General features: G+C 51.5%; 1 protein-coding gene across 3 annotated transcripts in view; it reads left to right on the top strand.

Moving 5' to 3' along the window:
- Window positions 1-20,513, top strand: part of CEMIP (cell migration inducing hyaluronidase 1) — a 162,912-nt gene that overhangs the window by 69,193 nt on the left and 73,206 nt on the right. Inside the window, exons 1-2 of one of the 3 annotated variants that reach the window (XM_073801463.1) lie at window positions 17,705-17,825; window positions 19,990-20,099. In XM_073801463.1, the coding sequence (XP_073657564.1) occupies window positions 20,006-20,099 (94 nt within the window). In that variant the 5' untranslated portion in view covers window positions 17,705-17,825; window positions 19,990-20,005. Of the gene's footprint in view, window positions 1-17,704; window positions 17,826-17,858; window positions 18,614-19,989; window positions 20,100-20,513 lie in introns of those variants that run through there. The other 2 variants (XM_033852228.2, XM_033852225.2) reach the window with 2 other exon arrangements.

Below are 20,513 nucleotides of genomic sequence, written 5' to 3'. Positions count from 1 at the left end.
ACAGCAGAGCGGGGGACGGATCAGAAGGAGGAAGAGACTGGAGACGGTAGGCTGGTCAGGAGGCCCCCGTGAGTGTCCAGGAAGGCAATGCAGAGGTCTCGTGCTTGTGATTGGAGAGGGGAGAAGCGGAAGGTGCTCGTGATTGGAGAGGGGAGAAGCGGAAGGAGGTCACTGCAGAACTTCACCGTGGGCGGGATGAATCCACGAGCAATGCAGGGAAGAGACAAAGTTGGCTGGGGAAGAAGCGCCCGTCTGAGAATTCCCTGTTATCCTCCTGAGGAACAATCAGCTCCTTATAATAATGGAGCAGCCGGAAAAAAGGCAATGGCTTGCAAGCCAGACAATTTGTACCCTAGAAGAGACGTGTCGCTTACTGATTATGTGAATTTGGACAAATGGGTTAACCTCTGGGATATGGCGAGGGGGGCCCAGGTAGTGAGTAAATAGCCCAATGTCTGGCACATAGGATGTGCTCAACAGGTGTCATTTGAATCAGAATCGGAACCTTTTGGGAATCGATGGCTGGTTTCAATATTGTGTTTTGGAAATTGGAGAGGTACAAATGACAACTAATAGCAGTAATGGAATGAGTTGAGTCTCGAGGACAGCGATTCGTTTTCATGGCACGAGAAACGTTCTGACTGGCCATTTCCTCTGGCACCATCTTCCTTTGTACTGAAGCATATTTTTAAAAACTCTTTGGTCCCCATTCAAAGGAGGGTCTGACTCCTCTGCTTTCATGTCACGACACACTCTGAGGGATGCTCTCACCCCCTTCCTTTTTCCCTTTTATGCCAGGGGCCCTGGAGAAGAGACAAACAAGGTGGTGCTTATCTCGTTTGAAATCCTCAGAGAGGATTTCATGTGCTGTGCTAAGTGTCTGGAAGCTGTTTAGTTGATTTTCGGCTTGTTTTTGTTCCAACGTGAATTGAATTGTAGACACATGAGAGCAGCTCCTAATAGGGGCCGAAATAGCCAAGTGGTGAAATGCCCCCAACACCCCTCACTCACGTGTGCAGCCTCCATTGATCCTGCTCAGCTCGCTCCTATCCGGTCTTGGGATATGGAGTGAGTCGGGGGCATCACATCCTCTATCCTAACAAAGTCGTAGCTACCGGAGAAGGGATTGTGTGGCCACATAAGAGAGTCAATAAGAATAGGGTAGTGGGCTTCCCTGGTGGCGCAGTGGTTGAGAGTCCGCCTGCCGATTCAGGGGACACGGGTTCGTGCCCTGGTCCGGGAAGATCCCACATGCCGCGGAGCGGCTGTGCCCGTGAGCCATGGCCCCTGGGCCTGTGCGTCCGGGGCCTGTGCTCTGCAACGGGAGAGGCCACAACAGTGAGAGGCCTGCGTACCGCAAAAAAATAAACAAATGAAAGAAAGAAAGAAAGAATAGGGTAGAAATCCATGCAGAAAAATGTGTTGTCTCTGAAAGTACTAATGCCCATTTAAGACCTTAAGAGGGCAAGGCCAGATCACTCTTTTATGGGCTGAAGAACTAAGACTCTTTTATTGCAAGTAACAGAAACCAAGTTGAGTTAAATTTAACAAAAATGAAAAAAGCAGAAGGTTGGATTTATTATAAGGACACAGAGGTTGTCTCCTAGAATAAAAAAAAAAGGCAGATATAAAGTCAAACCTCTGGAAGGGACTGGAACCAAGAGAAAAGGAATCGGCCAAGCTTTGGTCAGTTGTCCCCCGGCCCCGGTCCAATCAGTCTGGCCTAGGATCCAGGACTTTTATTGAACAAGCATGGCTCCAGGAGGGCCCACCCTGTGAAATGGGATCACGGAGGGTCTGGAGCACAGAGTAGAGACCTTGGCTCAAGACAGAGATATGGAAGCCTCAGAACATGGGGGTCTTAAAATATGATGAAGTGATGTACTCCGCATATGGTGTTGAATGATTCTGCAGTGTTCATGTAGGAGTTTACTTTTAACATAACAGAGATATATGAACTAACAGCTGTTTATCATTTCAAAAGATATTGTACCCCAGTGCTTCGTATTCAGACATTCATATTATAAATTGTTGCTGATAAATATTTTATAGATGATGTAAGATAAAATTGTACATCAAAAAAAAAAAAAAAACATGGGGGTCTTTGAAACTCTGAGAAAGTAACTGACCCAATTTACATGGTGTGGATCTCATTGTAAGAGGTAAGACTACTTAGGAAAGAGATTGCAATGGGGAGTGTCGATTATACACAGCAACATAAGCTCTATGGGGAAGCGCTGTTCCCTCATCTCTGGGCCCCTACCCTCACCTCCCCAACTCAAGGACAGCAGTGTACACGTAACAGGGGCTGGATACATGTAGAGGTTGAATCATATGAAACTACTATTTCTAAGTTCAAAATGGTTGGACAGCAACGATTTCCTATTGTTCAACTAAATACACGATGCACGTATGTTGAATTGCACGGGGACCTGGCTTTGAATCTTCATTATGGGACCTTGGGCAAATCATGGGCTCCATGGTTTTGAAGGTCCTTCCTTGCTCCAAGGTGCTGGAAATACAACTTCCAGATTTAATCCTAGGGACAAACTGACAGTCAGAGGCAGGAAAAAGCTGGAGTCAGATAGCTCTGGGTTCACGTCCCAGCCAGGCACCACCCCAGCTTCTGCAGGCCCTCGGTGAGTCAGGCAGCCCTGCCCCGAGTTGATAATGCCACCTCCTATCTGAGCCAGCACTCTCCCATTTAATGGTGCAAAGCAAGGAATAACTTTTTCCAGCTGAAGCCTCTGGAACATCTTAGGCAGCACAGCCAAGTTGGGCTGAACCCAGGCCAGCATCCTGGGCCACAGCTCAGCTCAGCTCAGCAGAGGAAGCCAGAGCTTGAGGTGGAGGCTTTGTGAGCGGCCTGGTAGCTATTCCTGGCTGTGAACCAGGTGTGGGCGGTAGCCCCCAGGAGATCAAGGGCCTGGGGAAGGCTTCAGGCTCTGTGCAGTCCCTCCCCTTGAATCCCATCTTCAATAGCGTCTGTCGGGCAGGAAGCCCAGGGCTGACATGCACGCATGCCCGGTGTCCTGACTTCTCAGGGCAAGACTTTCTCAAAAGCATTCCTTGAGCATCCGCTGTTTTCAGCAAATATGAATCAGTTGCTGTTCTGCCCTTTCCAAGAGCGAGAGCACGGCCAGTAATGGAAGGTAACTCTTACAGCGTGCTAACTGCATAGCAGGGGCTCTCCTACGCTCTTTGTGTACATTATCTCTTTCAATTTTCTCCAAATCTCCCTTAGATGGAAGATACTAACAGCTTTGTATGCTGGAGAGGAATCTTAGCCTACAGTGTTGAAGGGAGGTCGTTTTAAAAAGTTGAATGGGGGGGCTTCCCTGGTGGCGCAGTGGTTGAGAGTCCGCCTGCCGATGCAGGGGACACGGGTTCTGTGCCCCAGTCCAGGAAGATCCCACATGCCGCAGAGCGGCTGGGCCCGTGAGCCACGGCCGCTGAGCTTGTGCGTCCGGAGCCTGTGCTCCACAACAGTGAGAGGCCTGTGCACAGCAAAAAAAAAAAAAAAAAAAAAAAGTTGAATGGGGAAGGGAAAATCAGGAAGAGGAAAAATAAATCCACAGGATACTATCATAAACTATTGAGCCACTACTAGGTTAAAAAGAACCTACGGAAATTTCCCAGAATTGCAGAGCCTTTTAGCGGCAGGGTTAGGATTCAAACTCACATCTGAAAATCAGAGCTCCTTCTCAGCAACATAGAGTAACATTTAGAACACTTACTATTTGTGCCACGGGCTCTGCCCCTCCCTTTGCATGCCTTGTCGCAGCCGTTTGAGGAAGTTTCCATTATTACCAGCATCTTACAGATGACGAAGGCTGGAGAACAGGGAACTACCAAAACGTGCCAGATTTCACACAGTTGCTAAGTGGCGAAGTGGGGATTTGACCCAAGGACACCCGCCTCTTGTGTATCTTACTGGGTTTGAGGACAGTGGCAAACATAGCATCGTCTGGCTGTGTTATAGTAGAAAAGTCGTTCCTCCTTTTTCCTCCCAAGCTCCATTTCACTTGGGGTTCCCTAGAACAGAAATATTAAAGCAATTATGGGGACTTCCCTGGTGGCGCAGTGGTTAAGAATCCGCCTGCCGATGCAGGGGACACGGGTTCGATTCCTGGTCCGGGAAGATCCCACATGCTGCGGAGCAGCTAAGCCCGTGCGGCACAACTACTGAGCCTGCGCTCTAGAGCCTGTGAGCCACAACTACCGAGCCTGTGTGCCACAACTACTGAAGCCCTTGCGCCTAGAGCCTGTGCTCCACAACAAGAGAAGCCACCGCAGTGAGAAGCCTGTGCATCGCCACAAAGAGTAGCTCCCACTCATCGCAACTAGAGAAAGCCCGCGCACAGCAACAAAGACCCAATGCAGCCAAAAGCAAATCAATAAATTTATAAAAAATAAATAAATAAGAAAATTCTTAAAGCAATTATGTAGTGTAGTATATTCATGCAATCGATTACCCCTCAGCAGTCCTAAGAAGTGAACTATCGATACAAGTAACAGTATGGATGAATCCCAGAAGCGTGCAGAGGAAAAGAAGCTTGACATAAAAGGCTACATATTAGATAATTCCGTGTATATGATGTTCTAGAGCAGGCAAAACGAATCTATGGTATGATTCTGATATTAGCTAGACTAGTGGTTGCCTCTTGCAAGAGGGAATTAACTGGGAAAGGGCGTGAGAGAACTTTCTAGGGTAATGGTGATGTTCTATACCTTGATAGGTGCTTGGTTACACAGGTACATGCATGTGTCAAAACTCAGCCAACGTATACTGGAGGCTTGTGTGTTTCATTACATGTAAACTTTACCTCAACAGATTTTAAAAAATTCAATGAATATTGAACGTTAGTTAATAAAAAGCATGCTGAAGCAGTTAGAGGGAGAGGTACTGGTGCTTACAATTTGCTTGGAAATGCAACCAAAAAATAAGGTTGATTTCTGGATGGATAGAGAGATGGATGAATAGATAGTTATGTGATAAAGCAGATACAGCAGAATGTTACTGGTAGCGTTTAGGTCATGGGTATGTTGGTGTTTGCTGTGAAATTCTTTCAACGTGGCTGTAGGCTTGAAATTTTTCATAGTAAAGTGTTGGGGGAAGCAGTTATGTGGAGCCCTGGGGTCCCCTAGTGGTGAAGCAGGGGGTCCCCAGAGCTCAGAGCTGTTCCAGGAGCATCTCCCAGCAGGCACCGTCCATCCTCATTCACGTCTGTTACAGCCCTTGTGCGGGACCCAGTTCTGAATAAGCACGAAAATACACATTTCCCTGGCTCTTCCTTTACAGAAAATAAAAAACAGAGGCCCGGAGGAGCCTTGCCCAGAGTCTCCCAGGATAGCCAGGACTGCTGATTTCTAGTCATTTCAGGTTTATCAGAGCCCGCTTTTCCCCCCAAGATCACAGGCTTTTGTTTCATAGCCCAAGGCTGCGAATCACACCTGTGTGCAGGAATACAGGTAACTGATCCCGGGCGCAAGGAGCCAGGGGCACACGGGGCAGTAAAACAAACCTCGGTTGGGACGCTGCCTCGTGTTGTTTCCTATAGGTGTATTTGAAGTAGTAGGAAACCAGAGTGCTTTCTACAAATAAATAACCTGGGAAAAGACAAGCCCCTCAGATCAAAGGCGGACTCTGGCCTAAACTTGAACGAGAATCGAGCATGCTTTTTCGACTGTGATCTGGTGGGCAGAGAGAGGAGTGGAGAAAGTCTATCTGCTGTGCAAACATTCTCTGTCTCTGCCCTTCCTGGGTTTGTGTGAGCCTGAGAACGGGAGTGGGGAGGAAGGCTGCGCTCTCTGAACTTCTGCCAGGCCCTGCCTCATGACATTCCAGCCCGGCTTCCAGACACAGCAGGTGCCAGCACATTGGCTCCTTGTTGTGTCCGAACCCAGGGGGCTCCCCCGTGGGCCACACGCTGGTCTCAGGGCTCTCACGTCAGCCTTCTGGCGCCCCCGGTGCTTTGAGGAACCTTGCACAGTCTACCTCCTTTGTCCTGAGTTTGGTAGCCCTACTGGTTAATATTAGTGCTCCTGGGGGAAAAGGGAGATGGAAAGAGATGCACAGAAAACAGCAAGTCTGACTCCGCGTGGCTGACACGCTTTCAGGTGATGCTGACGACGCTAGTTCCTGGACCACACTCTGCGCGGCACTACCAGTGGTCCCAGTCCCCCCCTGCAGGAAGCTTATGGACAGTAAGCAAACTCACAAGCAAATATATGATTATAAACTGTGGCAAGTGAAGAGAGGACACTGTGAAAGGTACTGTCCGAGAGGACCTTCTTCAGATGGGAAGAAGCTGTCAGGAAATGCATCTCTAAGAACAGGGCTTTTCATCGATGGTTGTACTGCAAATAGTTGTGATTTCTGTGTGCTCGTGAGAGGAGGTGAACTCAGGGTCTTTGTAGTCTGCCATCTTGGCTGACTCCGTCTGGGCTTTAACTGAGACCCGAGGATGGCTGGAGTGGAGGAAAGCATTCCAGGGACAGCATGTGAAAAGGTCCTGGGGCAGGAAGGAGCTTGATATCTTCAGAGGAGATTATAAAGGGGCCAACGTGGCAGGAGTGGAGACTGGTGTGAGAGGATGCTGGAGAGGAGACCAGGCTGAGTGAGGAGTTCTGACTTCATTCTACACGTGATCGGAGCCATTAGAGGGTTTGAAGCAAAAATGTGCCATGATCTGGCAGACTGGCTGGTCTGTGGAAGATGGATTGGGGTGGGGATGGGGGGTAGGCCACTAGATGGTTCTTATGGAATCCTACAGGAATGTCCTAGACCATGGTGGTGGCAGTGACTTTCTTTTTTCCGAATGTGGGTCACCTTTCCAAGGGACACGCATGTTTGGGGGACCTGCTACAATTGGAGAAAGGAAGTCCCTTTCCCCAATAAAGTAATTTGAGGCCTCATGGATTACAATGGACATCTTATGAGAGCAAGAAGACGTGTAAGAACTAACATCCGTCTTGCCCTTCCCTTTTTGTTCCTTATTAGTCAGGATTGTTTCTATAGCAAATGTCAAAGACACAACTCAAATTGGCTTAAACAAAAAGGAACGGTATTGGCTCAGGTAGGTGAAAAGTCCAGGGACAGCACTAGCTTCAGGCAGAGTTGGGTCTGGGTACTCAAGTGTCATCTCTCTCCACCTCTAGGCTCTGCCTTCCAATGTACAAGCTTCATTGTCAGGCAGGCTCTCCCAGCACAGAGGCCAAGACGGCCCCAGCGATTCCAGGCTTGCCAGCCATGGTAGGACGAGAACCAGCTGTCCCAATAGTTCCATGCCCTCTGTCTTTGTCTTGGGTCACGTGAACATCCCTGAACCAATCACAGCAGCCAGGGAAAGGAACATATTCATTGGCCGGGCTGGGTCACACATCTACCTCGGGAGCCGAGGTGGGTGAGTCAGCCCCACTTGAACCAGGGGGACTGAGATTGAGGGAGGATATAGTTCTCTATGCTGTACAGTAGGTCCTTTTTAAGTCAATCCCCCCGATTGGATAATTGATGAAGCACTGAGCCATGTGGGCCCTGCTGTGATGAGAGGCACGGTTTCTCTCATCACCCCCGCCCCAGCTGTGTGGTCCCCTGCCATCCTCTGTCCTCCCCATTAAGCTCCAGCGCCTGGCTTCCTGCTCCCGCCTGGCATGCTTCCCCTGCTGGGTCCTTCTGCCTGGATGTCCTCACAGCACCCCTGCCCTGTCCCTTCAGGTCTCTGCTCGTGTGGCACCTTCTCAGTGAGAACTTCCCTGACTGTCCATATGAAATAGCAGCTTCTCCCCACATTATCTGCAAGACTTTTCTCTATGGCTCTGAACATCATCGGACACATACAGGGTGTGTTTATTTGCTCTTCATTCCTTCTCTACTCCCACCCCACCGCCACCCCTAGACTAAGCTCTAACCTAACCCAGGGCAGGGTCTTTGCCTGAGTTGTTTCCTCTGTGGCCCAGTGCCTAGAACCAGCATACAGTAGGCACTCAATAAATATGTGTGGAATTAATCCAACCCCGGCGGAGTCCTCCGGGCTGCACTCCCATTCTTGCCCGTCCCTCCCCTCCGTCCCTGCCAGCTGCATCTTTATAAAATACATGTTTTCCCCTGGCTCCTCCACTCTGCCAGGGCCCCCCCAAGCTTTTAGGATAAAGTCCAAACTCCTTAACTTCACGCCGAAGGTGCTTCAGGAACCGGATGCTGCGCTCTGCTCGTCTCTGCCGTTCCTCGGCACGGGCTGCACCCTCACTCTTATTTTGCAGGGGAAAATGCTCTTTGAAATAAAGCTATTTGTGGGAATGAGACGGCACCCCTTAGTGTGGAGGATGGGTCAGAGGGGGCCAGCAGAAGACCCCAGGAGGTGGTGAGGAAGGGGCTGGAGCATTTCACAGGAATCTTTCTGGAGCCTCAGACACAAGCGGGCACATATAGGGCAACTCAGGCCAGGAGAAGTACCAAGCCAACTGCCGACGCTAGTATTTTCAGTTACGAGAACACAACGGATCAAGTGTTTGTTGCTACAGTCACCTACCCGCTAGCAGAGCGCACAAAATGAGCGGGGAAGGTGTGTGGCCAATGGTTCGCCTTGGGCAGCTCCAGGTCCTGACTCGGTCCCGGGAGAGGCTTCCCTCTGAGGGTCGCTGAACTCTGCGATCGGGCTGCTCTGAGCATCACTTCAGTTTTCAGCTGCCAGCCGCGGGGGGCACAGGGCTCTGATGGCTGGGCTTCACGGTGTTTGCCCAGGACAGGGCTCAAGGGACAAAAGCCCCGTAGCCGGGCAGCATCCCGGGCTCCCTGACAAGCTTTCCCTTGGCAAGGAGAGGAGTGCCAGCCAGCGGGGCTGCTGTGGCCTCTGCGGATCACGCCCAGCAAAGCCAGAGTTGAGACCCACGTCAACTTGTCCTTGAAGTCAGGTGACAGCTCCTGTCCCCAAAGACCTACTTGCATCCGCTGATGTGTAAGGAGGCTAAAGAGGTTGAGGAAGCTGGAGTGGACAGGTGGAACGTACCCTGTCTCTCCAGATGAGGCTCGCTTATCTGTGGACCCATCGGATGCACTGGGAAGACCCGAGAGATGCTCAAAGGCAGGGAAGGGCAGTGAGGCTCCTGGGAGAGCAGTCCTGTACTGGGAGAAAGCATCACGTGCCCTGTGGACTCAATGTTGGGACCAAAGGAACAGGGTAGAGGGGGACCCAGCTGCCCTAGCAGAGGGCTTTGCCCAGACCTGTGTACACTGAAAGAACCTAATACGTACCTTGGAAGCCTGGGCAGCTGGCTGTGGGAGCGTGACAGGGCGGACTCTTCCTCTCTGTGCGATGAGACGGGCAGCTCCCATGGTGGGGACTCACCCCAGCGCCATGCACCAAGTTGGCAGCAGTGGGCTCGCCTCCCCCGCGGCAGGGGGGTAGGGGAGCGGCGCGGGGCTCAGCCGGCGGGGGGCAGAGATGTTGCTCGTTGCTCAGCTCAGCCCCGAGCTGAGTGGCTGGGGCATCCCGGGGCAGACAGGACAGATCTGTGGATGCGTGTAGGTGGCCAGGAGGAGTCTCAGACACCCTGGAGGAAAGAGGAACCAAGCAAGGGGCCAGACTTCCCCTGTGAATAAGGAGGCTCGGGGGTGTCAGGTGTCTAACGCCTGGGACTAAGGGTAAGGGATGCCGGGACGCTTGGATTACCTTGAAGAGTAGGCAGTGCCCTCTCCAGAGAGCGCTGGGGTTGGTGGAAGGGGCCAGGACCCTTTGCTGCAGCCTCTGGTCACCTCAGACAGCGGCAGAGGCGGGCTGGCCTTGGACTTGGTGAGTCTGGGAAGATGCACCCACATCAGTCATCTGACTTCCCCTCTTCCTTCGTGATCTTGGGGGAGAAAACCAGTTTTAAGAGGGAAGTTACTCTTTTTTCCTCAATTGAGGACTTGAAAGATTTTTTTTTAAAGAGTTATGATTTAAAAACTTATCAGCTTGTTACATGCCTCCAGTTTCTGCTTCCATACTCCCACCTGTGTTTTTCAGAGAGCATTGGACACAGAGCCCAAAAGTTGCAGAGCAGGCAAAGAGCCAAGTGGGTTGTTCCTCCAGCGATCGTTGGGCAAACCCATTCGCTCATTGTCTACGTCCACTGGGTAGCCACCTGTGTGTTGGGCTGCAGGAAAAGACAAAATGGGTTTACACAGAGGCTGCCCCCAAGGAGCCTTCTGCCCAGTGTGGGAAACGTTGAGGAGCCCCAAAGAGAGAAGGAGATAGTTCAAAGAAAGATTTGATCATTAAGCTGTGAAGGCAGAGGAAGAAGCAATTGCTATAGACTTTAGGGCCAGAGGGAATTCCTCAGGGGGATTAGAAATGGAATCTTAAAACAAACTGTCAATTTCCAAAGGTCAGACATGGCAGCTGGGAGGACCATGGCAGAGAAAGAATGTTTATATCAAGGAAGCAACAGAGCATGCGCGAGTCCATTGGGGGGCCAGTAGGAGGTTCGTGTAACAGTCTGGGACCAAGAATGCCCATGTCAGTGGCCATGCTTTCTGGGTACTGTTTCCTTCTCCCCATTCACCACCTTTTTAACATCCCCCCTCACCCCACAGGTGTCGTGTCTTCATCCGTGGAATTCCCCAGAGAAGTGGTCATTTAATACTGGGGTGTGTCCACAAGTCACCTCTTATTTATTTATTTCTAGCTCCTTCCTCTTCCCTTTCGGGAGCTCTGGTTTTTTTTTTTTTTTTTTGCGGTACGCGGGCCTCTCACCGTTGTGGCCTCTCCCGTTGCGGAGCACAGGCTCCGGACGCGCAGGCCCAGCGGCCATGGCTCACGGGCCTGGGAGCTCTGTTTTGTTTCAACGTTAGGCAAAGGCCAAGCCCTCGTGGAATAAAACAAGGAACCAAATTGCCAACCGAAAGGACTTCCTCCCACCTTCCCCCTCCACCCTGTCTGTACTCTTTCTAATAAGAAAGCTTCCTATTTCAGGACCCAAGACTCTGGCCTGCTGTGTCTGCCACCCTTCACATTATCCAGGCAGGACTTTTTGCCCAGAGCCCAGGGTGGGGCTTCCATTAAGTCATATTTGTGTTTCTTCCCCCACTACAAAAACACATTGCACCACTGGGCGCGAGCTCCCTATGTAAAGTCCTCTAGGTCAAGCTTTTGCGGAAGCATCTCTTGTTTTGCGGTACCTCTCAGGGGATGGCATAGTGCTACAAATCTGTCCGTGAAAGAGGTTAAAAATCTCATTTAGTGAGCGAGGCTGGCGATCAGCTGCATCAGGCAGTGAACAGAAACCAGACAGGGATGATGGTGATAAACTGACATTATGGCATCTTACGGCCCGGCGGACCACTCACTGTGTCACACACGTGGCATGCATCTTTCCATCCCATCCAGGAGTCCCAGAAGGCAGCTGGAAGGATTCCCCCATTTTACAGCTGAGGAAACAGAGCCTTGGACTGTTAAATGAATGGACAAGTTCATACATGGCTCTTTTTTTTCAAAAAATTTTTAAAAATTATTTATTTATTTATGTCTGCACCAGGTCTTAGTTGTGGCACAAGGGATCTTCATTGTGGCATGCAGGATCTTTAGTTGCAGCATGCGGACTTCTTAGTTGCGGCATGCGGACTCTTAGTTGCAGCATGTGGACTCTTAGGTGCGGCACGCATGCGGGATCTAGTTCCCCGACCAGGGATGGAACCGGGGCCCCCTGCATTGGGGGCGCAGAGTCTTACCCACTGGACCGCCGGGGAAGTCCCCACACAGGGCTCTTAAGTGGGAGATCTGAGACTTAAACTTGGATCTTGTGACGCAGCCTGCATGCTTAGCCAATGAGCCGTCAGGTATTCACGAGTGACACTTAACTGGTGGTTGACAAGTGTCTCTGGACTGAATTGACCCTCTGAACTAGTGGCTCTCAAACTTGAGCAACGTCAGAATCACTGGAGGGCTTGTTACAACACTGAGCCCACCCCCAGCGGCTGAGTCAGTAAGTCAGTAGGTCTGGAGTGGGACTGAGAATCTGCGTTTCTAACAGGGGGAGTCAGGGACGCCACCATAAGAACCGTTGCTCCTAACCGTCTCGAAGCTCTCGTTTGATCTTCTAAACCCCTCTGAGTATTGAGGCTCTAAATCGCGAGTTTCTACAGTGATGGGAATGTTCCAGATCTGCGCGCCCAACACGGTAGCCACGAGCTACCAATGGCGATCGAGCTCTTAAAATGTGCCTAGTGAGACCGGGGCACTGAGTTTTTAATTGTATCTGATTTGAATTAAATGTAAGTGTCCATAGCCACGAGTGACTAGCAGCTACTGTATTGGACAGCACAGCTCTAAGCAAAAGGGCAAGTTAGAGATGTCATTGTTGCTAAACTGTTTACTCCAGGGTTTAACCTCAAGCGAGTCAATGAGAAACTCTTCCTTAGGAAACATCTGGTTTGCTGGGAGGGTCAGGCTCATCATTTAGACCGCGATGCCTGATGCACAGGGCGATGGGACCGGGGGATCTCTTTGGGGGCAGGGTTCTTACCTTCCTTTTCCACCAGGACCAGCACAGTGCCCACTCATGGGATGCTAAGGCGACGTGTGTTGCATGAACAGGAGGGAAGACTGGTTTCAGAGCTGCCTTCCTCCCAGCTGCAATGGGTGAAGGCTTTGACGCCCCCAGCTCTGGTAGCTGATTCAGTGATGAGACGAGAGATCTGGATTGATAGCACAGCAGGACCTGACAGGATTTGTTCAGATATGCTTGGGGATGGGAGTGGTCCGTGATGGTGAATTTCTCATATCACAGGGAACTGCAGTGTCTCTCCTCCTTGGCTTTGCAGGTGGCTTCCCACTGGGGATTTCCCCTATCCACGGAGGTATTTTGTTTGGGGAAGATAATTTAAGACTCTATGGAAGTATAAAGTGTTCCTGAGGCTATCCAAACTGTGACTTAAACCCTCAGTTGAAATCGGGGCAGGAACAGATGGGCCCAGTCTTCCCCCCCTTTCCCTGTCCTCCCAGGCAAGCAGGGTGGCAGGGAAGGCGACACATGTCCCATATTTTGGAGTCAGATGGCAATTTTCCTATCCATTTACTGCTCCTGATCATGAGCAAAAATCTTCTGCACTGTGGGCCTCAGTTTGCCCATCTGTAAAATGGGGAGGGTGGGATTGCATGAGATCCTTGCTACTCAAAGCATGGCCCACCGCCCAGCAGCAGCAGCCTCACCTGAGAGCTGGTTGGAAATGCAGAATCAGACCCCACCCCAGACCTGTGGGATGGGCATCTGCATTTTAACAAGTTCCCCCACGTGGTTCAGGTGCACAGCCAAGGGCTGGCTGGAAAGGGTCTCCGATTCCCATCAACTCCTGCATTCTGTGAGCCTGACGCTAACTGGCAAGTGGCTTAGTCTTGAGGAATTAGAAGCCCAGTTTCTGGAGAAGAGACCAGGTTTTGGAATGTCCCTGGTCTTTGGGGAAGGTTTTTGATCTTTGCAGCAATGAGAGAGGTCGGGGCAGGTATGTTTCCAAAAGAAAGGAGTCGCTCATGCCAGCGGAGCACCTATCACGGGGTACCCTGGGAGATGCTCTGATTTGCAGAAAACAAGGGTCTTCTAAATGCTTGTCTCTGAGGAGGGGGGTGGGGTCCCTGTCCCTGGGGTCCCCAGCATAGCAGCCTCACACTGAGAAAGGGCTCAGGGCTGCCAGCGTTCTCCAGACTTGGGACGCTTCCTGTGTTTCTCTGTGATCCAGAAGGATGCTTGGGCTGCCCTGTCTCCTGCCTCCTCCTTCTCCCTGGGGATGCTGCGTCAGGACCAGGTGACCTTTCTCTTCCGGGGGGAGCTGGGCCTGGGCTGGGATGTGTGGCCGGCAGACCAGAGAGTTGGCTGCCCACTGCTTGGTTCAGGAGAGGAGGGGGGGGGGCCCTGCTAGGGAATGTTATGGAGGGGGTTCTGCAATTCATCAGGGGAGCTTTCTGTCGAGAGGGAACGAGCTCCTGGGGCTCTGCCTTCCTGTTTCCGTGGTTTCTGGTAGCCACTGAGGTGGACCTGTGGTTTCCTATCCAGAGAAGGATCTGAGTCGAGCCTGTGCAGGTGAACCCAGCCTGCACCAGCCCCGTTGGGCCCTCCAGGAACCACGGCATGGATTTTAGGGCCTGTGAACAAGAAACCTAGGTCATAGTGAAAGGGAACACCAATGCTTTCCTGACCGCAAGAGAGCTGGAGGGAGATTCTCGCCAGCTTCCCCAAACTTCACCCCGGTTTGCTGTCAGGATCATTAATCTGTCCACACGGCTCAAATCAAACATTGCCTCCTCCCACTGTGCCCGGCCGGGAGGTAGGTGGGGGTAGTGTTATTCCTTTTTTATGAAGCGTGGACTCTGGAGCCAGACCTCCTGGGTTCAAATCCTGGATGGGCCCCCTGCTGGCTCTGTGCCCCTCAGCAGAATCCCAGGCCCCGCCACACACCTACTGAATCAGAATCTGCATTCTAGCCCGCTCTCCAGGGGATGTCTGCGTGCAATAAAGTTGGAGAAGTGCTAGCTGGGTTCTCCTCTCACTATCCTACCAGCTCCTACATTCTCTTAGTTTGCGATGACATTGCAAATCATTTAATCTTTAGGAATTGGAAGCACAGTTTCCGAAGGAGAGAGCAGGCTTTGAACTTTGCCACCTGCTAGCTGTGTACCCTGGCTACCAAAAGAAAGGTGACACTTTGTGCCTCAGTTTCCCCATCCGTAAACTAGGGATTAATAACGACACCGAGCTACGAAAGACTAAATTAGCCAGTAGACGAAAAGCATAAAGCAGCGCCTGACACCTAGAAAAGGCTGTGTTAGCGTTTGCTATGATTATCATTATTGGCATTGCTGGTGAGAAAGCCGCGAGCTTCAGACAGATTAACGAATTTACTCAAGGATGCCGTGTTAGCTTCCTGGGGCTACCGTAACAGAGTACCGCAGGCTGGGTGGCTTAAATGACAGAAATGTATTTTCTCCGTGTTCTGGAGGCCAGAAGTCCAAGATCAAAGTTTCAGCGGGTTTGGCTTCTCTGAGGCCTCTCTCCTTGCCTTGCAGGTGGCATCTTCCTCCAGCATCCTCACGTGGTCTTTCCTCCGTGTGTCTGTGTCCTGCTCTCCTCTTCTTATAAGGACACCAGTCATACTGCATTAGGACTCACCCACATAACTTCATTTTACCTTCATCTCCTCTGTCAAGGCCCCTTCTCCAGATACAGTCCCAGGCTGGGGGACTGGGGGTTAAGACTTCAGCATATGACTCTTGAGGGAACACAGTTCAGCCCGTAACAGGTTCAACCATTAAGTGGCATAAAAGTCAATCAAACTATGTCTCAGAGATTTCAAGAGGGTGTGGTTGTTCCAAAGCCCCCTCTGTCTCAGCAGGAGACAGAGTGGCCTATATACACGTGTGTCATCATAAGGGAAGTGTCCAGATCCATTGGGCTGAAATCAAATCTTTCCCCTGACCTCCGCTCAGTGAGGCAAAGAGGGAATGTCCGGACTGTTCTGTCTGGACAGTGGTACCATCTCTTTTATCTCCCTTTGCCCAGGAAGTGAGCAGCTGGTCATTTTGGAATATAGTGCCTAGTGTTCCTGCCTCTCTCTCCTCTTGACAGTAGGATATTCCGGACTTGGGGGTGGGGGGCAGGATTCATATCTGATTCTTTTCTGTACCACTCACAGGACATAATCTGGAGACCAAGATAGATGAGCTGGTGTTTTTAGAGCCAGCCGATCTCAGCTGAGCCGCATAACAGTCACTCCCGGTTATGGGTAGTATTATTGTTCCCATTTAAAAACTGAGAAGGCTAAGGCCCAGAGAGTTTGAGTGACTTGTCTAAGGTCACACAGCTGGTGAGGGCCGGAGTTGGAACTCTGACCAGGTTCTCAGCTCCATCTCCAGGCTCTTTCACCCATCGTGCTGTGTATCCTTCAGAACAGCAGCTCCCACACCTTGAGCACCGACCACCGGTCAGGCCCAGAGCTTTACGATCTTTGTGTAGAGCATCTCGTTTGATCCTCACAGTGACCTTGGAATTTAAGATGCATTATTTCAGTTTTTTTAAAAATTTATTTATTTTTGGCTGTGTCGGGTGCTCGCTGCTGCGCGTGGGCTTTCCCTAGTTGCGGCGAGCGGGGGCTACTCTTTGTTGCGGTGCGTAGGCTTCAGTTGTTGTGGCACGCAGGCTCCAGTAGTTGTGGCACGTGGGCTCAGTAGTTGTGGCACGCGGGCTCAACAGCGCAGGCTCAGTAGTTTCGGCACACGGGCTTAGCTGCTCCGCAGCATGTGGGATCTTCCCGGACCAGGGCTCGAACCCGTGTCCCCTGCATTAGCAGGCGGATTCTCAACCACTGCGCCACCAGGGAAGTCCCAATTATTTCAGTTTTATGGATTAAAAAGGCGAGGCCCAAGTGGTCACACGGTTTTCCCCGATGTGAACTGCATGGCTGGGATAGAAGACTCTGGAGCCTGCGCTCCTGGTCACCACAGTGTCCTGCTGGTCTGAGCCGGGCCTCGTCTAGGTTTGCATGAGATGAGAATTGCCTTAGTGCGGGTTTGCATGAGATGAGAATTGCCTTAGTGCGGGTGTGACAGGGAGAGTGACGGCTGTCACTGTGCTGTCTCCTACCCCAAACTGGCTTCCGGATCACCCTGCAGTCCATCTCACCCCCAGCCTCAGACCTTACACTGACCCTCCCCACTACCCCCTACTCCCTTTCTTTCTTTTTTTTTTTCACATCTTTATTGGAGTATAATTGCTTTACAATGGTGTGTTAGTTTCTGCTGTATAATAAAGTGAATCAGCTATACGTATACATATATCCCCGTATCCCCTCCCTCTTGCGTCTCCCTCCCACCCTCCCTATCCCACCCCTCTAGGTGGACCCCAGGCTTATCTCCCTGGGCTCTGGGGCTTCTTCCCACTAGCTATCTCTTTTACGTTTGGTAGTTAATGATAATCCCTGAAGAAAGTTCTGGCTTCTGCAGGCATCGAGAACCCACATCCCCCTGGGGTCGGGGATGCCAGGGGGCATGTACTTGCTAACGCTGCTGCCCCAGAGATGTAGGGGCCTCTCTGGAGGCTTGAATAACACCGGCGCTCCTTTCTCTCTGCAGGTGGCAGGTCCTACCCCAGGGCAGCTGAAGGAAGAGCAAAGCCCCAGCCCCTGGTGCTTGATGGCAGCAGCGAGGAGACCCGGAGACAGAGGGTAGCAGGCGACGCCTCTTGTCGCTGCTTTTCCTCCTGCCCCTCCACGCCCCTGTGAGGCCTGGCAGACACGGCATGGAACTGCAGCTGGACGGGAGGGTGCTGAGCTCCTGGAAAACTTCAGCTTGTTCTTGTGAAGCCTTGTGGAGTATCCCGCAGTGCCGGCCCTTCCTCTTCCAAATGGCTGCCAGAGGGGTTCACCGCACCCTGTAAGGAAGAGGCCAGCTCAGGACCATCGGGACCCAGCAAGGGCAGCCTCCAGCCAGCCTCCAGCCAGCCTCCAGCCAGCAGCTTCCTGCGGAGCCTTCTAACATCGTTAGCCAGCCATGCACTCTTCGCAGGCCTTCAGCAGCTGGGAACCCTTTCAAGACTGTATGTTGCCAGCTGGAGAAGCTGAACCCTAACTCGCGTTGCCAGAGAGCTTTTAGTGGCCAGCTGAGAAAGCTGTCCTCTCTTGGTGAAGAATTCCCAAGTGAAAGTTGAGAAGCTTTGGGATTCACAGCAACAGAAGGTTTCTCGAGGTTTCTGTACTCGGGCCCTGGAAGCCACTCGCGGAGGACCACCCCCAGCAATGTGGGGTCGCGACCTCTTTGGAGCAGGGGGACCTCTCTGTATCCAGTGGCACTCAGATATAGCAGGTCTCTCTCTTGAAGCTTGGGGAAAAGAGGTTTTGAGCAGTATCCTGCCAGTGGGAATCGTTTTTACATCCATCCCGAAAGTGATTCCTTTTTTGTCTCTGAAATGGTCAGAAGATGTCAGGGCCACAAACTCCCTGTACTCCAACCTTCCACTCTGCACACGGGAAGTCGAGGCCCAGAGAAGGGAATGTCTGGATGAGGGTCACCCGACAGTTAAGGCGGGAGGGGCGCCCGCACCCAGATTGCCCCCCGCACCCGGGTACCTCCACCCTGGGTGCCGGCCACGTTCCTCTGCCAGCTCACGGCCCAAAGTTTGGGTTCCCTTCATGGAACCCCAGGTTGATTTGGGGCTTCCCAGCAGCAAAGAGCAAACTCCCTTTGGTTTTTCTAAACAGATGGAGACTCGAGAGCTGGGCTCTGACTTTCCCCAAGGGCCACAAAACACTCCTGTCCCGGTGTCCCCTTCTTTTTATTGCAAAGAGCATGAAAGCAGACACTCCTCTTCTGGGGGCCATGGGAAAGGCGCCATTCCCAGATGCTGTGACGCCTGACATCAGCGGCCCTGCAGAGGCGACTAGAATGGGTCCTGTTGTTCTCGGCATATCAGGCCAGGGCCAGGCAGGGTGCCCGCCAGGAGGACACTGCGGGCATTGACGCTGCGAGTATGGTTTCCTCCCTCCCCCGGCCTCCCCGGCGCACCTGTGCGGGAAGGACCAGGCGCAGGGCCAGGGTGCTCTGTTTCAGACCCTCTTGCTGCTCACACAAAGTGCTTCACCAGGAGCTGAAAGGTCAGAGATGATCAGATTTGTCCCTGAGCTCATTCAAAGGGAGGAGCCTGTGTGGGATGAGAGAGATTTCTTTCTCAGTGTGGGAGAATATCTGTTTGTTTCCAGGCATGACTACAGTCATGCTCTGGGGAGGACCTGGGGACGCGGGCATGGAAGCTGGAGCTGGTCACTCCCCAAGCCCCTCCTTAAGCACTCCTGTGCGGCACACAGGACTTGAAGACAGAGACATTTCTCCAAGGGCATTGTATTATGAAAGGGGAATTGGCATTATATTATGAAAGGGGAACTTTTTTTTAAAGTTCCTGTCTTGAGGTTTATCTAGACAGGTTCCCGTATTCACCTTCTATCTGAGTACAAGGGGGAGAAAAGTGGCTTTCGTAAAATAGGAATGTAATAAAATTCATTTAATTCTGTCGCACATAAAAATAAATTCACAGTCTAGGGCTGTTTCAGTTCTCCACAGGGTCCGAGCCTAGGTTCTTACTCTCTGCATTGTCATCTTCTGCACATGGCTCCCGTTACAAGGCCAAAGATAGCTGCTGAAGATCCAGGCATCATATCCGTATTCCAGCCAGCAGGAAAGAGGGAAGAAAGCCTTCCTGCTTTCCCTAAGGACATATCCTGGAATTCACACACTGTACTTTTACTATATTGGCCAGAACTTAATTCCGAGATCACAACTAACGTAAGAGAGACTGGAGAAGGTAGCCTTTATTCTAGGTGGCTGTGTGCCCAGATAAAAACCCAGGGGTTCTTTTCCAGGGAAAAATGGATATTAGGAGACAATTAGCTATCTCTGCCCTGCCTTCCTCTTGGATGGGTAATATTAGAAGGGTTTATAACACACAGGCATCATATTTAGGATCTCAATAGTATCATCAAGACTTGTTTTAGAAGCACAGACTGATATTAGAAATCAGCTATAGTCCACATCCTCATTTTTCAGATTAGGAAACTGAATCCCAGAGAGGTTAATCAGATCAGCTGAGATCACACAGCAAGTTGGTGGCGTCTATTTTCCAGCTCATGTTCAGTGGGAATATTTTTTGTTTTTCTCTGTTTTTAACTTAAGGGGAAAAAAAAAGCCCTTCATTCTGGAGGGTAGTGAGCTCGAGCGCCAAGGATGAAATTCCATCCATCACCGGGTCTCTGAGCTGCAGGACACAGGCGGGACAGTGACAGGGCTTTCATGCCCTGATCTGCCCAGCCCTGAGTCATGGCAGCTGAGGACTTTGCATTGGCCGGCTGGAGTATGCCCATACTGGCGCGACCTCTGCGTGTGTGTGTGGCCCTGTCTCTGTGTGTGTGTCTGCCCCACAAACCAACTCCAGCCTGGGGAGGCTGCAGGTCTGACTCAGTGTGCTTTTTTATTTCAGGGAGCGCTCTGCCAGCATGAGAGCGGCTCACGGTCCGGACGTCTCCTTTAAGGTGCTGCTGACAATCGGCTGGTTCGCCCTGGCCCGCTTTCCCGGCGCCGCATCCACAGGTGAGCCCCTGCAGAGCAGTTGGACCTCTGCATCTCCACGAGGAAGGCCAGGAGAAGGAGCCGCAGGGTGGGGTCAGGGTGGCTGGGCTCTGGCCTGCCCCTGCTAACTCGCTGATCCTGGGCACGTCTTATCCTGGTCTTCAGTTTCGTCATCCACAAAATGAGGGGGTTAGACTAGGCTCAGGGGTTACAAACTCAGTGTCTACAGGAACCAGGCACATGACACAAAGCAGTGAAGCTGGCCAGGTAGAGATGTGGTCACCTGGGGAGTTCACGCCCCTCTTCAGGGACACCCACTTCTCAGTCCCGGCCAGTTGCTGCCACATGGGGAGGCGGGGCCCCTGTTGCAAGACCTATTGAATTTTTAAGAGAAGTCAGAAATCTAGACTTTCATGTAAGAGCTCTCTACTTGTT

This window comes from Tursiops truncatus, chromosome 2 (genome assembly GCF_011762595.2).
Source record: "Tursiops truncatus isolate mTurTru1 chromosome 2, mTurTru1.mat.Y, whole genome shotgun sequence".
Taxonomy (NCBI): Eukaryota; Metazoa; Chordata; class Mammalia; order Artiodactyla; family Delphinidae; genus Tursiops; species Tursiops truncatus.
Note: the sequence above shows the minus strand (reverse complement) of the source record. Positions and strands in the feature narration are given on the sequence as shown.